The sequence below is a fragment of the Maylandia zebra genome, linkage group LG16, assembly GCF_041146795.1.
Source record: "Maylandia zebra isolate NMK-2024a linkage group LG16, Mzebra_GT3a, whole genome shotgun sequence".
NCBI classification, from domain to species: domain Eukaryota; kingdom Metazoa; phylum Chordata; class Actinopteri; order Cichliformes; family Cichlidae; genus Maylandia; species Maylandia zebra.
Window position 1 is genome coordinate 19824143 of NC_135182.1, and position 19235 is coordinate 19843377.

Genomic DNA, 19235 nt, shown 5'->3' on the forward strand with positions numbered 1-19235 from the left:
CATACCAGGAACCTGCAAGACAAACACAGAGGGACAAATTGGGAAAACATACAGCAAGTCCTGGCCAAGGCAGATGGCTGAACTTGGAAACAACCACTCCAATTTTGCCACTTGCCAGTGACCAGTTTAGAAGTACTTACACGCATTTCTACTAAACAAATAAACAAAAAGAAAGCTGGTGCCAACAAGCTGGTATGAGCAGGGCGGCACTAAATTGCTGAGCTCAAATTTGTAACTGCTGACATCAGTGGCTTTGGGAGGCTTAGGTTTAGTGCTGCTTGTGATTAGCAGATTACAATCCACAGTTTTTAGCTTCAATTTTCTTTGCACACAAAAGACCCAAGCGTCCTTAAATTCTCAAACATATTCAAATATTGACTAGTTAGACCCCAAGTCACAGCTAGTGCCACACCACTGTCACGCTGGTGGATACAACATTTTTTTATTTAGAGTTGGCTCCAGTTTTTCTTTAAGCCCTTTTGCCCTTTAGTTTAAAGCTTCAGTGCCATAACTGCTAAATAAAACCTCTGCTGATGATATCATGTGATATTGATCAGGTACCCCAGCTGACTCCACCTGGCAAAGAGTGCTGACAATATGCTAGGTGCTACTGCACATACCAGTGCAGACAGACAGCATGGACACGGTAAAAGTTTTTCTTTTGATTTTTAGCTGGTGAAACTAAAAATCTGAAAAGCCGTGTTTAAATAAAGAGGGAGAGAGTCCTACCAGTGTAGTCTGGATTGGATACTGAAGGGGCTGCGCTCCAGAGTTCATAACCTGGAGCTGGGAATTAACAGCAGCCAGAATCAAAGGTGCAAAATCCAAGGTTACAGAGAGAGCGATAAAACTGAATTTATCACTGCTAAATTAGCCATGATATTTTAAACAGAACAGAAAATATATCATTAAACATAAGGCATATCCCCTCAGACTCTACAATGATTTGCATGCGTATAAAAGGAGCTGTCAAACTGTGGCAGGGTGCACACGAGCACATCTCACCTCGCATTTTTTTTTAGGTGACCTTTGAAAAACCACGTTAAACCATGGCCTCAAATACCTCACAGCAAGTTTTATTTATACATCCAAAAACAAAAGATCAAATTTCTCACACTATATACAGATATTACATACAGTGTTTGTACACATATTACATAATTTGTACACAAGAAAAATATACATAAAAATGTAAACCTTTGTATACAAAAAATACCTTAGACAAATTAAACAAGGACCAATAACAAAAGGTGACTAGATTAGCTCATCCTATCTTTAAAAACAGTAATACAGTACATTCAATGAGTATAGGAATTTGTCAGCCATCTCTGAATTCAAGCAGTTACATGTGCCTACGAGCCCTGTAAATTTTGTTCTACGTGGTTGTCGGGGAGAGTGAACCGGTGCAGCGACTAATCTCATGCTATGCAGGATACAGCAGTATTGTCTCGCTTATTTTCAAACACACTTTCACCCAAACCTGATTCTTCCTATTGACTTCTAGGGGGCGCTGTTTGCGTTACCGTGGTCTCTGAGAAGCCCAGCCGTCCCCGGTGGAGCTACAGGTTTACACTTTGAGACTGTGTTCTCTCTTTGGAAGGGGCGAGGCAGAACTGGGCCTTCTCACAGCTGGAAACGATGGTCCGGCACAGGCTCAGAGCGGCTAATGGTGGCGGCTGTTTGTGTAATGAGCATCCAAGCAGGGCAAAAAAAAAAAAAAAAAGGCAAGACAGACATGGGACATATGAAACACCACCGGTCTCATCCACTCCTGTGCAAATCTAGGTTGAAAAAGTACGCCGATCTGTTCTTCTCCACCATCTGATGCATATAAATCCAATGTTTCTTACCACCAAGAAGCCAGTGATCATCGTCTAATCGTGATATTATTATTATTATTACTACTATTACGCTCTCACACAAAGGGTTGCAGCCCCATGCAATCTCAAGACTTCTTCCTGGAAGTTTAATAGCTATCAAAAATAAAACATATTCTCCATCAGAATTGAAAAAAAGAAAAAAGAAAGACAGCATACAAACAAACAAACATTGATCCCTCCAACAAAGACTTAACAATCATTTTGATAGCCATTAAAAGCAAGACTCATTCTACACAGACACAGGTTCCACTGAACACATTGCAAAGAACAATTTCAATCCATTGCTACTCAATAATTCACCAACAAACCCCAAGATAGAGACTGCTATTCTATATACCTAATACTCAACAATGTCTGATAATCTCTCAAATGTCTAATATATTACTTATCAAAAGCCGTGGTTGTACTGCTGTCGGGGTGGGGGTGGAGGCTCTTGCGTGGAAGAGCACTTTTTTTTTTTGCTATTTTTTTTGTTTTTCAGACACCAGCTTTTCATCATAGGTCTTTAAAAAATGCTTTATAACTGAGTAAAAGAGACAGTGCTTTACTTCAGACGTGCAAAATACACCAATTGTGTTACATCTAGCTGATGGGTAAAAATGTCCAACACCAATTCACTGCGTAAGCCTCCTCCGGGTAGCCTGGCCTGTCGTATTAGTGCGAGCCCTGAAACTGAACTTTTGTTATATGAGACATGCAAGCCACTAAATACCATTGTACGTGTGGACCAGAGAGCACCTTTGAGAGTAGACACTTAAAAGTCCCTGGATTGTGCCATTACCATCGTCGCTGTAACACTGAAGCTAATTTAATCAGCCTTAAAAAAAATCCACTCAGAGAGAAGTTGGCCTGACCTGATCGCTCGCCTCTAAAGGCTCTGCGGGGAAACTGTTAAAGAGGCCAAAATATCTTCCTGATCCAGCCTGGATTCATCGAGTGAAGCTACATGTAATGAAACCAGCGAAATACCTCACGATGCCAGAGTTATGTTCATGTATTTATTGCTTTAAGATACTAGATTTATTCAACTTCAAGTGTCTACTAGGCCACTCAAGAGTCCCACAACCAATGGTGAGGTCAGAGATTTTTGACGTCTGAGCAAACCAATAAATGAGCACATATACACTATACACAATATAAAAACAGCTGTTTAAAGGTATTTTGGTAAATTCATATGACTGTGAAATTGACTCCGTAAGATTCTATATCATGATGACAGTTAAATAGCTTGAAACATAATGGATCACAAAAATCTCTTGTTCTTCAGAGGGTGACAGAAGCAGTGTATGAAACAGGTGGGTAACAAAAAAGAAGAAAAAAATGCAATGGCCGTTTGAGCAAGGCAGGGTGCAGCTGATCGTTTTAAGACAGGACTTGAACTGGCAAAGCAAACTAAACTGACCACTGACTGAGGCTTCTAGGAATTCTGAGCACTGTGACACAGATAATCTCTGCTTAGGTCCTTCTGCCAATTTTCACCCGTTTATTTCATCACAAAATCTGACTGTAACCCCCCACCCCACCATCCCACCCTGCTGACGAAACCACAAGGCATCGAACACGTGGACTCACACTGACTTAAAATCTCAGACACCGTCCGGCTACAGACGGAAGGAACAAAAATAGAGTAAAATCTGAAGCTGTGCAAATTCATTATCAATAGTGCACTATTACCACATTGCACACATGTAGCAGATGAACGGGGTGGTTAACGACTCAGTCAACTGGATTTTAAGTGACTGTGATTCCACAGACCGTCGTGCAGTAGCTGCGTGCCGCCTGCTCTCATTTACTTTGCGTGAAGGGTGGCGTGGCGCTGTTGGCACTTGCAGCGGTGGCACTAACTATAGAGAAGCCAGCAGGGGGCGCCGTGGAGCTGTGGCTGGGCTGCACGTCTTTTGGGATGCCACTGTGGGAGGCCAACTGATGGCCAAAGGCCGCGCTGAACTGAGGGAGCTGTTGCTTGGGCTGTGCGGAGGTCAAAAGATCGCGTGACGAAGATGGGAGCGAGGACGAGGGGGCGGGAGGAGTCGTTAGGCCAGTCAAGCCGCTCTGGGGCATCGCCGAGAGAGCAGCCATGGGCTGCAGCGTCACAGAGTGGGTGGTGGCGGGTGGAGTGGACAGGGAGGTGGATATGAGATGACTTTCTGATCTGATGAGACTGCCAAACTGTGTGGGGTCCGTGAGGGGGAGAGCGAGGTTGTTCCAAGTGGACCGGGGCGGTCCTGGAACCCCGCTCAGAGGGACTTCCAGGAGAAGAGGGGTGTCTGTCTGGAAAGAGCTGGTGTGGGGAGAAGATATGTGGTCACTGTATGGGGATGGCACATGCTCGCTGCTGTAGTGGCTGCCTTGGGGTGATGATGTGGGTGCGTCCGACTTGGCGAGAACGTGGGATGTGTGCGTCCTAGAAAACGTCCGCTCTGTTAAGGAGGTCTGAGTGAGCAGGGACGTGGTGGAGGGGGCCACTGTAGAAGAGGATGAGGTCAGATTGGAGCACGGCGCTTGGCTCTGGTTAACGGGCTGAGTTGGAGGTGAGGGGGGAAAGTGATCTCCAGTAGACTGCAGTAGATTGTCCTCCAGCTCAAGGCTGGTGAAGTTCTCGGGAGGGATGCGGCTGTTCAGCAGGTCTCCCATGCCCCCTGGTTGGACTGGACCAGGAAATACGGTCATGGCTCTGTGGTCCACTCCTTCTGTAGGGGCCAGGTCTCCCATGGAGGTTAGGCACACCAATGAGTCTGTGTAGGACCCCATAGCCTGCAGTGCACGTACCAACTCTTCAGCCTCCTCTGTGGTGGGCAGTAGCTCTCCGTTTTTACCTGCACAAACATTTGCAATGTTATAAAAATCACAGACTATGAGGAATCACACACATGAAATAAACAGCTGTGCACAAAAATGAGCTGCAAGACAACCTTCAAACAAGTCAAAGTCCTGCAGGTCATCAGGTAGTCTGGGTAACACGTCTGAGAAATCTTCCTGGTTTAGCTCAAGGTCATTTGGAATGTCTGCTATGTCATTGGTGATATCATCAGGAAGCTCATCTGTACTTAGATCTGGAGTCGAAGGGCTCCTGCAACAAAGGTTAGAGGAAAAGAATTCAACATGCTATTGTAGTGAAGAGGCTGTCCAGACATGTGTGACATGTGAGCTTGTCTTTCACTCTGAATATCCTACACCATTGAATTTCTAACAGCAGCAGAGAGACGCAGCTGTGGCACACCTGATGCTGGCCTGTGAGGGCATTGCTAGGCTCGTTAAAGGCATTCCCAGGTTCCCCTGCGGCAACGCTGGAGGGATAGGTTTTTGAGGCCTCCGCGGGCCTCTCCTCCTCTTCTTCTTATGCTTTTTGGTGAGCGCCGGTGGTTTGGTCTTTTTACGTGGCTTTCGCTGTTGCTGCTGCTGGTGCTGCACCCGTCGGTTTCCGTCCCCACGCAGGAAGTTATCCTGTGCAGAAGGAAAAGAACAGATAAAGCAAATCAGATTGAGACCCCCCCCAATCTTTGCGGCAATGGAAGTTTTTGATTGATCCCACAATTCCAACAGTGTTTACCCTTAAACACTGAACTCACCATCTTTTTGGCATGCTCTTCGCAGAGGGGTGTCTGGTGCGTGATATCAAACACGGGGATGGAGCACTGCTGACCATCTGCAAATTTGGCTGTGCAACTTGCAAAGAGCTGCTGGGAACGATTCAACAGAATGTCTACAGAGAACAGTTAAGGAAAAAAAAAAAAAAAAACCCCCGCAATGCACTCAACAGAGACCATGTGAACAACATACTCCAGCACAGGTGCAAACTTTATATATATATATCACAGTGTGTGATTTTAAAATAGCATGTACAACTGAGATTTATCAAATGCGCTTCCACATGTAGTGACCAGCTGTGCATAAGAGCGGCGGGGCAAAGGATACGCTGAAAGCAGTGTCGAGTGAAGGGCAGAGCTCTGTTGTGGCAGGGCTGGCCCTTTGTGCTGCCAGTGCAGGTCCCCGTGTCTGTGCTCTGCTGCGTTGGTGGAGCCACACTGCAGACACAAACACATCCAGGAATAAGCAAACACTGACAAACCAACATTTTTTATGTCGGGTTCATTGAAAGTTACATTCTTAAAGTTGAAATAAATAAGGTTCATGAGTGGTTTAACCGAGGTAAGGCCTACTAGCCATACTGTCAAACATAGCTTGACTTAAACAAAAGCAATGGCTGTGAGAATACCTCGATGAGCTGCAAGAGGCACCACTCAACTCCTGAATCAGCTGGCCTGCACATCTGGGGTTTTTACTGGCAGCGTGCAGCAAGGCTTTGCGGAAGGCATAGCGGTATCTCTTCTGCCGGATACGCACCCTCTCCTGTCTGCACATGTGCTTGTACTTCTCCTGGAGGTACGAGCAAAGCCTAAACAGTCGCGTCCTCCGAGAGGAGCCGTCATCCTCTTCCAGCCTACAAGGGGAACGAATGACAATCATCATTATGAGAAGTTACACGCTATACAACAGGGGTTGAGGATTAAGGTACCAACCCATTCTGCGGCCTCCATGAGCTCTGAAAAGGAGAAAAACGCTCTGCCATGTCTTCTTCTACTTCATCATCATCATCTGCACTGTCCTCCGACCAGTCCAATCCTGGAAGAGACCGTGTTAGGGCAGCTCATCTATCTACTTATATCTACCTTTAAACAATCTTTCACAGTCATTATAAGAATCCACATGAATTCATAAACTATAAAAAGTTTGATTACCTAGATGAGGAAAGAGGTCTCCATGCTCCTGTTGTCTCTTGGCACAGAGCTGCACCAAATGTTGCAACCTGGCAAGGCGGCTGGCAGAAGGTGAGAAGGCAGTGGGACGCATGACGACCACATGCCGCTGATTGTTGCTGCCACTGTCCTTGCAAGCGGCAGGCAAGTGAGTAGCAGTCAAAGGCATTTTCCTGCTGAGCGATGGCCCAGAATGTTGCACTGGACTGGGTGCTGCATTGACAGGCAGCCCCGGAGGCAGAAAGTTGACCGTCTGAGGTGGTGGTGGATTGCATAATAAACCCTGCTGCTGTCCTGGGATGATGAAGGAAGTCGTGTTGGAGTGCTGGAGCTTCTGGAGAAGACCTGGCTGTTGCCGTGGAAGATGACTGTTGAGTGGTGAGGAAGGGTAGATGCGGGGGACAGGGGAAGGACTAAAGTGCTCAGGTGGTGTTTGGAAGAGGTCTGTGTCATGGCAGAGTTTCTGGTTAAGCACCAGGCGACTCTGTATTTTCTTCTTGATGGCGTTACTCTTCCGAGGAGTGCCCACCTCCTCGCCATCTGTGTCATCCTCATAAAAGGCAAAAGGGTCCAGGCCTTCCCCGTCAGGGAGGGGTAACAGGCGTGTTAAGGGGGGAGATGGTGGTAGTTCATCTAGACCATTTGGGGCTTTCAGAGCTAGAGAGGGCACGGTAATATTGAGAGCCACTGACTCCAGGTGAGCAGCCCGTGAGCGCATTTCCTCTAAAGCATCGTGTTTCTTTTTCCGCTCCTTTTTGGGGATAAAGCCGAGAACCTGCAGGTGGCTGTTACAGTATCTGCAAAACAGGAACATATCCTCAGTACACCCTGCAAACCCATGACTGATTGGCTCTGTAAATCAAAGCAGAATCAATCATACATACCGGCGGTCCTCAGACTTGGGGATGGGGTTGGTACACCGCTGGCTGTTGTACTTGGCCACATACTCGCATTGCTTGAAGGGAGCAGTCTTATCCTCCAGAACGTGCCGGATACAAAAAGCATAGCCATTGAGTCTGCGCTGTTTGCAGAGCTTTGGGCTGTACGAGCACAACGGCTTATTGTCTATCTCTGAGAAGTGTATGTGTTTGCCTTCATACATCACGTGACTCTTGTCCTTGACAACATCAGCTGATGGGATAAAGGAAAGGAAAAAAAAACAAACCAGTAATTACATCACAAGCACAGTGAGGAGGTAACTATGCATTCACATGCCGGATTAAGAGGCAGAGCAAAAGCAACATCTTCCACAACAGGTAATACTTTCCTAATATTAGGTAATCAATCACAAAAAAGCTGCATTGTTTTAGCAGTAATTATTAAGTGTTACATTGAAACAAATAAAAATAATCTGCTTCATCATGAAACTACTATGAGTGTGTGCTGTGATTAATAAACTCAAATTTAAATAGTTGAGAAAATTACAGTGTTAGCCATTTCCATCCGGACATTCCTGTTAGGCCCTTTAATTTTCGGCTTCAAGCTCTCTCATTGAGAAACAGGTGGCACAAAGTACTTGATTTTACTCCACTGTTCATTTATTACGAGATAATACAATGGAAGTAAAACAGTGGGTTTGTCCGACAATGTCAAAAGCTCCAAAGCATTTACCTGACTGTGCATTAGCACGGTCAGGCTAAAAAATATACTCACTATAAAAATACTTTATTTTTTGACTCGACAACAAAAAATAGACTGCTCTTTTTAAAACAGTGTACTGAACTCTTCATAACAAACACACCGCGTAGCATATACCGTGACATGCTTAATTATCGTATGGCTCAGCTACTACTTTAAACTTTGTAGGGGTTTTTAAGTTGGTGTTGATAGTGGCACAGCTCTTACAGCTAAAGTGTTCACTGAACACACGTTAACATGTTGTAAACCTGTCCTTTACGTCAGCATAAGTTACATTAACAACTTTAGTATAGGAGAACCGGGCAGGGAGCAAACAGAAAGTAATGTTAGTTACCGGGGAGCTAGCTTGCTACATTAGCTTGGAGCCGATAGACAGCTGTGAAACTTTATACTACGACAGAGTAAATATATCCAAGTACAACAACTACCTCAGGCCTAATTAAAAAAAATATAACTTTATCCATCTTGAATCCAAAATATATAGTATCAAGACGGCCAAATACGGAAAGGCATATTCGCTTGTTAGCTTACAAAGCTAAAAACACAAATTAGTAGGCGGTAGCTAACCAGGAAACGGAAACATAAGCAAATAGCAATACTATAAAGGTTTATTTGCAGTTTAATTTATTTAGAAAAAGGTTAAAAATATAATACACTATTAATAAATAATCTCACCTAGTAATGAGATTTTACATTTTATAAACATGAAACATTTATGGTCAAATACTTTCAAACAAAGGGTATACATACGAGGCGTATGGCCTGTCCCCGAAGGCCTCCATAACAATCGATATGAATTATAACAATCACCCTTACATAATGTGAAATTAGCAGGCCACATCGCTTAAAAATGTAAACATCTCCTTAATTTCCACATCTGCTTTAGGCACCAACTCATTTCGGTACATCACAAGCTTTTACATGAAATATGTCACGAATAAGAGGCCTTTTAGCTTCGATCGGACAGCGGCCTCTATTAAAACCACTGGCCGACTGAAGCCCGCGCAGAACGGTACACTTAGAAATCGAGGCCGGGGCTGTATACGATTTCGCTTACCTTGAATTGGTATGGGCTCTGTATGGTATTCGCTCCAGATAGACGGCCGAAATGTCTATTAGAATCAGCTAGGCTATTTGCGCATCGATATTGGAGATCGGTTAGTAACGGCGATCTTCACCGAGCTCGGTTGATCTTGAAATAAGGACGCATATAAATACAGGCTATCCAGAGCAAATTACAAGCAGTAGGTAGGCTGCTGTGGATTTTTGTTGGATCCACAGCGGACTCCTCACAGCACCACTACAGGCACTGCGGGGACATGACAACAGTCCGCTCAACAACAACAACCTCTCCTACCATATTGGAAATTCAACTTTATTAAAAGCTCCTTCAGTGCACAACTATCACGTTAATTTCTTTATGAAACACTTTGTGTGAAGGGCAGTGCCGTGTACTTGCCCCCCTTTTAAAACCACTGCGTGGAAGCAGACTAAATCAGGGGTGTCCAGCAAATTGTTAGTGAAATCCACCTGGACCACGACTATCATCCTCCATATGAATGAGTTATCAGCTCTGCTGCCACAGTGTTGCCGGCTTGTTCAGTAATGATGGACCACGTGCCAATAAAAATACCACAGCCGGTGAATAGAAAAGTTCAGGTGGAAGTCATTTCACACAGGAAAAGTGGAATTTACTGCATCAACACATTTTTTTTTTCTTTTAAACAAAATGGCACAATCTTGAATGGAGGGTTAGACTTGCTAAAGGTGATTGGTTTATTAATATATATCACATTTACAAAGAGCTACACTTTTTAAATACTATTTATTTTAAATATGTCTAGGAAAATATATTGTCAGTTTTACAGAAAGACAAACAAAGATTTTTTAATCTTTGGTCACACCTACAAAAATGTGAGCACTGATGAAGGGAAAAAAAACAAACTGTGAGGTGTGCATCTTTGAATACTTGGCAGATCTAAGATGACATTTTCACTCAGCCTACATCACTTAAGACACATTTCTGCAGGTATGTTTGCTCACATTATGAAACTTACTCTATAGTAGAATATCCAAGTCAAAACAAGTGCAAATACATTTCTAGGAAAGTGCAAATAAAGGAGTTGTGCGTATCGTCTAGGAACTGGATGGCTATCCATTTGTGCTTTAGCATATGGCTGGTTCATCCACAGCTTGTGCCCCCTCTGTGACGGCTTTCACACACTTCGCCATGGTTTGGGAGGCTCTGCTTATTGGATCTGTGGGTAAAGATTGAATTCTTAAATGTACCCTCAAATTACCGGCCAAAATTTATATCACACACACACACACAAATTATAACTTACAATTTTAATGCTAAAATATCAAAAATATTTAAACAAAAGTGTCAAATTAGAATCTAAAATTAAAACCTGCTGTAAATTACAAATTTGTAATCACAGCAGATTATTTTTGTATAAACTTGGCTATAAGCAGACAGCTTGTAATGGTAACTATACATTACAGAAAGTACATTTATAATTTTTTTCAAACAATAAAATCACTGCGCACACACACACAGAGTTACTAGCAGCTCCTCATTACTACTGATTTATTTATTTGGTTAAATTGGCTATTGTTATTTATTTATTTACTTTAGATGTTCTATCTGCAATGAAAAGTAATGTAAATTGCTGATTTTAATTCCTCCTTATGCCTTTTGCAAATTAACAACAGCCCGATTGCAATGCTCTGAAAAAAATCAAAATTGTCAGCAGGGTTCCGTTTCCTCTAACCATATACGTAATAATAATAATAATGATAATAATAAAATGAGTATTTATTTCAATCTAGGATAATGTCACTAATTCAAAACTATAAAAAAAGGGACATTTCAAGGATATTCCTGTATCAACATGAATAACTTAATAAAACCAAATCACTATATTCAATATACATCATTGATTTTGAATGTATGTTACATGAAAACACAACCATAATTTTTTTTTAATCTGTTTACATTTCCTAGGCTATACATTCAGTAGTTTTGCCATCTTTAACTGCAGATTAAAATCCTCTCTATATTAGCACAGCAACAAATACAGTAGCTTTTCGCTCAACTTTATATTTTCCATTTATCTGGGATTAATAACACTGTTATGAGGAAATGTTTGGCTTTATCTAATATCTATTTGTATTTATCAAATTCTTGTAACTTCACTGATCACTTCAGCAGGAACACAGTGCCTAAGTGTCCCTCCTTATGCTTTGAAAGACAGGCATTAGTATTACTACATTATTTTCTCTCTATGAAAAGAAAACAAACATTGTTCTAATTAACTGATGTACTTGATACACTTAGAGCACTTTGGAATGAAAACAAGATTAGACCTGCATTAGCCAGAGGAAAAAAAAAGAAAAGAAAAAAAGACATGCACTGCTCAACTGGATTACTCGTGACCCACCTGTCATATAAAAGTCCTTCACAGTAAGCTGTGGAGGAACTAAAGGTTCAGTAAGGAGAGTCTGGTTCACTGCCTGCAATAGATAAGCCAGATATCATGCAGAACAGTGTGACATAAACAGAGATAAATTAACTGTACAAACCAACATTTAAATCCAGCTTTACATTTCCTCCCCCTCTATGATCACCTAAAAATAGAAATGCTAGAAGAAGATAACAGCTGACCTTAGATAGCTCATTAGCCTGCTTAAAATAGTTGGCCTCCTCTACGTCATCATATCGCACGAGATTTGGGGAAACCTCTGCCAGCCTATCACGCACTTCATCCAGAGTGTCATACGGCAGAGTCACTCCAGCAAGCTTAAAAGCGTATGAAAACAACACAGAGCATTTAGTCACATTTTATTTCCCTGAGCCTCGCATGTTTATGCTGTGCTCTGGTTCACCTCAGATAAGACTCTGATGATCTTCCAGTCCTCTCTGGCTGCGCCTGGAGGAGTCACTGCCACCTTGGTCTGCTGGGCACGACCTTCAGTGTTCACATACGTGCCACATTTCTCAGTGTATGCAGCTCCGGGAAGGATGATATCAGCCATTGGTGCACTGACATCGCCATGGTGACCTGGGCATTACGAAACAGAAAACTGGAATTAAGTAAAAACAAACTTATTGTTCCTCAACATGTATTCTTCAAGTCCCTAAGGGAATGGTTACCACTATTTTTCCAAACGTGCCCTCATTTGATTGTGCAAGTCTTGAACTGCTTCTAGTTAAACAGACTTTCTTGTCATTTTTAACGTGGAATTGAGCAACAGTTCTCCAGGCCTTCTGATTCAAGCCTCACCAGAAATGGTCTCTGTGGAAGGCTGACTGTCATTTTTAAGGAAGGGAAACTGGAAGAAGAGGCAAAGGTATGTCAAATTACACAAGAAGTGCACCGAAACTAAGTGCCAACAGGCCTTAAGGAGCAATGACTTGAAATTTTGGTTCAAACTGCCATCAATATGTATGGAGGAGGTTATGAGAGAGGTACAACAGTGAGTGTCTGTAGCCATCTGTAAAACAGATGGAGCCCAGACCTCAGCAATATTAAAGGAGTCTGGGATCAGCTAGACCGAGAACACAACAAAAAGGCAGCCGACAGCCAAAAAAAGAGGTTTGAATGTCTTTCAAGAAGCCTGGAGAACGATTCCTGAACTATACCTGAAGAAATTACAAGAAAGCTTGCCTAAGAGAGTTCAGGCTGTGTGGAAGAATAAAGTTGGTCATATTGTTTCCCTTAAATACTGCATATCCATGCATTTTTGCACCCAATTCCCATTTTTCTAGCAACATATGAAAAATATGAGGGGTAGATAAAGAGTGAAGGATGTTGTAGAGATACCATTTGGGCACTTAAGCCATTTAAATGTCTTTAAATAATTTAGTTTTCTGTCACACCTGTAAATAAAGAAAAACTTTTTCTTTATTCATACATCCACCTATTTTCTTAACCCTTATCCAATCCAGAGTTGTGGTGGGGCTGGCGCTTATCCCAGCTGCCATGGTGCGAGAGGCAAGGTGCACCCTGGAGAGTTTGCCAGTCTATCACAAGACTAACACAGAAAAACCCACAACCATTTACGCTTACATTGACAGCAAGGGCAAACTTTAAATCACAGAGTAACCTGATATGCATGCCTTTGAACTGTGGGAACATGGCAGATTATGTCGTGAGAAAAACACCTACACAGTGAGAAAAGGTCATGGGTTCAATTTTTGCTTTTCTGTGCCGGTGTTTGCATGACTCCACAGTGACCCGGAATTTTAAGGTTTTGCAAAAAGCTGACCTTGATAAATTATCAAACTATTCTTAGGGAGATCTTGGCGAGTGATGGAGCCAGCATCAGCTCCAAGTAGGAACAGAACTTTGGGTGGGTTCTTCCTGATAGCATCCACTCCTGGCTTGTACCCCAGATCAAGTGCAGCTACTTGACTGGCAATCCTGATAAGATGAGGACAAAGGTTACACTCACTACAGTAAAAATTCCTTTTCAACATGGTATTGTTATTAAAAACTTTACTAATAATTTTTACAAGCATTTTACCTGTGAAGCACATTGAGAACCTTCCAGGTTTCCTCCACTCCACTGTTGACGCGAGCATTGTGAGCAATGGTTGACACAGCAGCCATTATCGCAGCCCCATCCTCTCTCTGCAGGCAACCGCTGCCAACTACAACAGCAGGATGCTTTGCTTTGGCCATGACCTGCAACAGAGAATAAAACACACAAAATTAGTGAGAGACATTCAAGTTGATTGATGACATTCAAAGAAAAGAAAGGTCAGTGTTACCTGGAAGAATGGGTGAGTTCCTGAAGCAATTTCTTCAAGGATCTTGGCTGATTCACCAAGATGCTCATATGTGTAACTAAGGTCCACCTCCTTTCCCACCAGAGCCACATGTAACTCATTGTGCAGCCAGCTATAGCAGAGACACCAATGTTTACACAGAAGAACAGACTTATGTTGTCAGATTTACAGTTTCCATTGTTAAACAGCCATGATTTACTTACCCCTTTCTGACCCGTGCATTAAACAATGGAGCCTCATACCGTGGGTTAGTTCCAACTAAAAGTAGCAGGTCAGCTTCTTCAATCCCGGCAATTCCAGTGTTCAGAAGATAGTTTGAACGCAGGTCAGATCTAGAAAAGTCAGTTAGTAAAAGAGTTGGACGTGTGTGCATCAATGGCTTCAATTTTCATTTCTGGTATTCTTTTTACCCTGCTCCAGCCATGGGAAACGTCTCCTCAGTGCACAGGTTGTCACTATTCAAATGGTTCAGCAAGTCTTTCAGGGAAATGAGAGCCTCCGCATCGACCAAACCTCCAGCAATGGCAGCAATGTCCTTTCCTTCAACTCCTTGCAACTGTCAAACAAAAACGGTTGGTATTCAGGTATTCTGAATCAGTGTTTTAAATTGCTATCCAATGTTTTGATGAGCTTAGTTACTGTAATTCAATTAAGAATTTCGTACTGCTCCAGCAACTCGAGTCAGCGCGTCTTCCCAGGATGTGGGAACCAACTGCCCAGACTCATTTTTCACCATTGGCTGAGTAAGCCTCTGTCTCTTAAGCCCATCATAAGCAAACCTGCCAAGTTCGAGCAAAAAGCAGTTCAGCAATAATGTAAACACCAAGCACAAGTCTATGTCTATGATGCAAAGTTTGGGTGATGTGAAATGAACCTGGTTTTGTCTGAGATCCATTCCTCGTTAATATCTTCATGAAGGCGAGGCAGAATCCTCATCACCTCGCCGCCGCGAGTGCTCACCACGATGTTACTACCCACAGCATCAAGTACGTCAATCGATTCAGTCTTCCTGCAAAAAAACCAAAAACAACCAACAACAACAAAAAAAGAGAGAATACATAAGTCTCAAAATAATTAGTTGAAACCCTAAATAGCTACACAAGATGTAGAGCATAATCTAAAAACCTGGTCTCCCATGGGCGGGCAGTGAAAGCATACGGTTTAGAGGTCAGGGCTCCCACTGGGCATATATCAATAATATTCCCAGATAATTCCGACATGAACATCTTTTCCACGTAAGTCCCAATCTGCAGATCGTTGCCTCTGCCAGTGGTGCCCAGCTCTTCCACGCCTGCAATCTCACTGGCAAAGCTAAAAGAGGAAAAGAATATATGCATTTTAATATTTCACATGAACACGGCAACTCGACTTGTTTAAATATTAAAGCATGACTCACCGCACACAACGAGTGCACTGAATACAGCGAGTCATAATAGTTTTGATGAGGGGGCCAATGTTTTTATCTTCCACGGCTCTTTTGCCCTCTGTGAAGCGGCTTCTGTCGCTGCCAAACTGCATGGACTGATCCTTTACACGAGATTTCACTCAGTTTTAGTAATTAATCAATAATTTCTAAATTCAAAACCCCATAATATCTGTTTTACACATAATAAAGACTATAATGAGCAGATCTAGAGTGGTGGTGATCATCTATAATTTACCTGTAGGTCACATTCACCTCCTTGATCACAAATAGGACAATCTAATGGGTGGTTAGCCAGTAGGAACTCCATCACCCCCTCTCTGTGAAATTTTTAATAAAAGATTACTTTCATGTGGGAGAATCCCAACAAACCAAGTTAAAGAACAACAAATAAAAGTGACCAAATTTCACCGTAAACTTTACAAAACAGATAAGTGACGTTTAATTAACAGGTTGAAGGTACCTGGCCCTCCGTGTCTTGTCAGAATTGGTTAAAATGTTCCAGCCTTTTATGACAGGCATAGCACAAGCTGCCACCGGCTAGATAATAAATGAAAAAAGATGACATGATAATTAAAGTAGGCATAATTTTATCTCTGCAAGACTGGGCAGAGAAACAAAACACAAAGAGACATTTGTGGCTTTCTAGAGTTGAAACGTAGCACACAGGAATCATAAAAAAAAAGTACCTTAGGAACTTTTTCTATCTCCACAAGACACATGCGGCAGTTTCCAGCAACTGACAAGCGCTCGTGGTAGCAGAAGCGGGGAATCTGCATGCCTGCCTTCTCACATGCCTGTGACAGAAAACAACTGCAGGGTTATACTGAATACTCGTACAGTGCTGTGAAAAAGTATCTGCCACTTTCCTGATTTTTTTGCATATTTGTCACACTTGTATGTTTCAAATTTTAATATTAGACAAAGATGACCCGAGTAAAAAGAAAATGTATTCTCCAGTTGATCATTTCATTTATCAAGGGGCAAAAGCTCTCTATCGGTTACGTCACCTTTCGCAGCAAGCATTTGTAATAACTAGCAATGAGTCTCTCACATCACTGTGGAGGAATTTTGGCCCACTCTTCTTAGCGGAATTGTTTTTATTCAGCCACGTTGGAGGGAAACCATGCCAAAGCATTTCTATCAGATTTAAAGCAAGACTTTTGACTTGGCCACTTCAAAAACTTCATTTTGTTCTGTTTTTCAGCCACACAACAGTGGATTGAAGGTTTGTCCTGTTGTATAACCCAAGTGTGCATGAACCTCAGGGTACAATGTGATGACTGGACATTCTCCTCAAGATGTTCTGGTAGAGAGCAGAATTCATGCTTCCATCAATGACAGCAAGTCGTCCAGATTGTGAAACAGCAAAGCAGCCCCAAACCAGGACACTACCACTACCATGTCTAAATGCCAGTGTGATGTTCTTTTTTTTAAAAAGTGCTATTATTTTTACAGCAGATGTAATAGGATGCATGATCTTGGGGATCATCAAGATATTTTTTTGGCAAACATAATATGAGGGAAAGGCTTTGTAACACTTTCCAGACTGATTGATGTCAGTAATTGTTAGTCAGATATCTATTCATATTAATGTACAGAATTCACCTGCTTGCTGCTACTACTGCACATTCACCCAGTGTATATACTAATATATATATATATATATATATATATATATATTAGTATGTAGTATGATGTGTTGCATTTTGAGATCCTTAAGCCTGCTGTACTTTGTCTATTTAAGTGATTCTTTGACTAAACAAGTCTTACAGTCATCAGGCCTGGGTGTGGCTAAAGAAACTGAGCTCAGTTTTCCAAAACATGTGGTTAATTACAGTTAATTTATGAATTAACAGCTTGATAAATGTGAGTGACAATTAAACACTGCATTTTCTATTTACTCAGGTTACCTTTGTCTATTAAAAATTGTTGGACAATATGAAACATGTAAGTGTGAAAAATATGCAATACGTTTTCACGGCATTGCATATCTTAAAGTTTAGCCATTACCTGCAACACAGTTGTTCCTGGCTCCACCATAACAGGCTTCCCATCCACAAACACCTCCAGGAGGTTACTGGCTGCTGCTGCTGTTGCAGTGGATGCAGGGCGAACTTCGGGCACACACAGAACATTTTACTGCACAATATTCCCATATAATACATTATTCCCAATTCCCATAATATACACATTGCATCATTTAATATATGTATCATTTCGTGCTACAACAAATTCATTATGACAGTCTTTGGTTAAACTGTGCCAACAACAGCCCGGCACCAAATGTGGTACCTGGGAGCTCTATAATCCAGCCTATAATCCATTAATGGCGAAAGTAACAAGGGTGGCAAGCATTAAAACATTTAGTTCTTTGAGATGACTGACAAATAGTTTAACTATGAAGCGATACAAATACAATGATGTCCTTAAACCTCATAAAAAATAAAAGAATTTAAAAAAAAATGTTACCATTGTGAGTCACAGCCGTGCCTCCTTTGCTAATAGCTGCTGGAAAGAGACTGCGGGTCGCAACAGGCAAACGCAACATGCTGGAGGAGAGGCAGAATCACGACATCAGGTGTAAGGTGTACTGTTAGCTCCACTGAAAGGCTTCACAGGTTACCGCAACGCTTTTAGATGTGTAATGCGGATGTCTGACCTATAAACCGCTGCTAAATTAGCACTCATGCAGCTTCCAAAACAAAAACAGAAGTAAGCTAGCTAGCTGGTGCGTCACATTTGAAAACAACACGAATAGAGACTAAATTACAACGCTTAATATTCTGGAAGCCCAGAAAATGTTGGAAATGTTTCGAAATGCGGCACTAATTACAGTTAACGTTGCGCTGGCTAAATGTCTCCCAGGCTAACAATAATAACGGTGTTAGCTCGTGAAACTTAGCCTCGTATTATTAGACAGTGATGCCGCGCGAGGCGTTATTTTAACATTTTTGTGACGTTAAATTAAATTAATGTGCAGCTGATTGTTGCATTCAATCAGACGTCACGCGGTCCGCTACAAACACGTAAACGTAACAACCGCAAACTAAAGCCCTGCAAGCTAATAATGTCACTGTATTCAATGCTAATGAATCATTTTTTAAAAATTGTTTGTTGTGACCGGTTACTTACCTTGTCTATGTCTGTCCTCAGGAGACCGCCTGCGCCGCAGATTGCGCACCGTCCATTCTGCTGCGTCACGGATTAAGTAATCCTGTAATCCAAACAGCAGGGCCACTAAACAGTGTCTGAGATAATAGTATAAAAATTCAACAACAGTACGAAGTGATGTAAACCTCTCCTTAGCAGATATCCATCTTATCTACAGCTGTTTGTCTCTGATGTGGCTCAGTGACAATAACAGTCTTTTTTCCCTCCCTAACCAACCCCTAAAGTCTAGTCTCAGTATTATACATACACCTGGATAAGCACATTTATGTAGAGAAAAGAAAGTATCTGTGGGGTCAAAGGTCGTCTGCAATTGAAGTGAAATCGATTGGAAAAGATTGAAAGAATTGTTAGCTTCCTGTCCATATATTCCCACAGATATAAAACAGCATCCTTCCAGTCAGGGTGGTGACAGTGATGTAATACTTACAAATCAGGGTTCACCCTAAATGGAAAAAAAAGAAAGAAGAAAAAACAGGAATGGCTGAATTTGTAAGCAGACCCTCGGGGAAATGAATAGTGAATGCATGTCTGGACCTTTGTTGATGGCGTGCAAACTATGTAGGACTGCA

The 19235-nt window shown here is 42.1% G+C and overlaps 2 protein-coding genes across 2 annotated transcripts; both read right to left on the minus strand.

The window, feature by feature from the left end:
* Positions 1 to 1055: 1055 nt before the first annotated feature.
* Positions 1056 to 9953, minus strand: ino80da (INO80 complex subunit Da). The gene is made up of 10 exons (XM_004557787.3): positions 9333 to 9953; positions 7522 to 7768; positions 6620 to 7434; positions 6401 to 6503; positions 6097 to 6321; positions 5796 to 5905; positions 5450 to 5583; positions 5101 to 5324; positions 4793 to 4950; positions 1056 to 4696 (listed from the first exon to the last, which is right to left on the minus strand). The coding sequence occupies exons 2-10, from the start codon at positions 7737 to 7739 to the stop codon at positions 3666 to 3668; spliced, it is 3018 nt and encodes a 1005-aa protein (XP_004557844.3). The 5' UTR covers positions 7740 to 7768; positions 9333 to 9953; the 3' UTR covers positions 1056 to 3665.
* A 128-nt stretch (positions 9954 to 10081) lies between these two features.
* Positions 10082 to 18994, minus strand: LOC101472159 (NADH-ubiquinone oxidoreductase 75 kDa subunit, mitochondrial). The gene is made up of 19 exons (XM_004557788.3): positions 18628 to 18994; positions 17965 to 18044; positions 17506 to 17609; positions 16182 to 16289; positions 15956 to 16032; positions 15731 to 15812; positions 15466 to 15596; positions 15195 to 15380; positions 14944 to 15078; positions 14734 to 14848; positions 14480 to 14625; positions 14273 to 14401; positions 14052 to 14181; positions 13805 to 13965; positions 13547 to 13701; positions 12164 to 12339; positions 11943 to 12077; positions 11719 to 11791; positions 10082 to 10533 (listed from the first exon to the last, which is right to left on the minus strand). The coding sequence occupies exons 2-19, from the start codon at positions 18041 to 18043 to the stop codon at positions 10442 to 10444; spliced, it is 2214 nt and encodes a 737-aa protein (XP_004557845.3). The 5' UTR covers position 18044; positions 18628 to 18994; the 3' UTR covers positions 10082 to 10441.
* Positions 18995 to 19235: the final 241 nt, after the last annotated feature.

What these genes read in the sequence shown, in the direction of transcription:
- ino80da (XM_004557787.3), bottom strand. Translation starts at nt 7,739, where the DNA reads ATGTATGAAGGCAAACACATACACTTCTCAGAGATAGACAATAAGCCG. An exon ending in TCATGGAGGCCGCAGAATGG is followed by an intron (nt 6,322 to 6,400) that starts GTTGGTACCTTA and finishes TTCCCCTTGTAG; the next exon opens with GCTGGAAGAGGATGACGGCT. An exon ending in GGACTTTGACTTGTTTGAAG is followed by an intron (nt 4,697 to 4,792) that starts GTTGTCTTGCAG and finishes ATGTTTGTGCAG; the next exon opens with GTAAAAACGGAGAGCTACTG.
- LOC101472159 (XM_004557788.3), bottom strand. Translation starts at nt 18,043, where the DNA reads ATGTTGCGTTTGCCTGTTGCGACCCGCAGTCTCTTTCCAGCAGCTATT. An exon ending in CAGGAACAACTGTGTTGCAG is followed by an intron (nt 16,290 to 17,505) that starts GTAATGGCTAAA and finishes TTTCTGTCACAG; the next exon opens with GCATGTGAGAAGGCAGGCAT. An exon ending in GCCCGCCCATGGGAGACCAG is followed by an intron (nt 15,079 to 15,194) that starts GTTTTTAGATTA and finishes GTTTTTTTGCAG; the next exon opens with GAAGACTGAATCGATTGACG.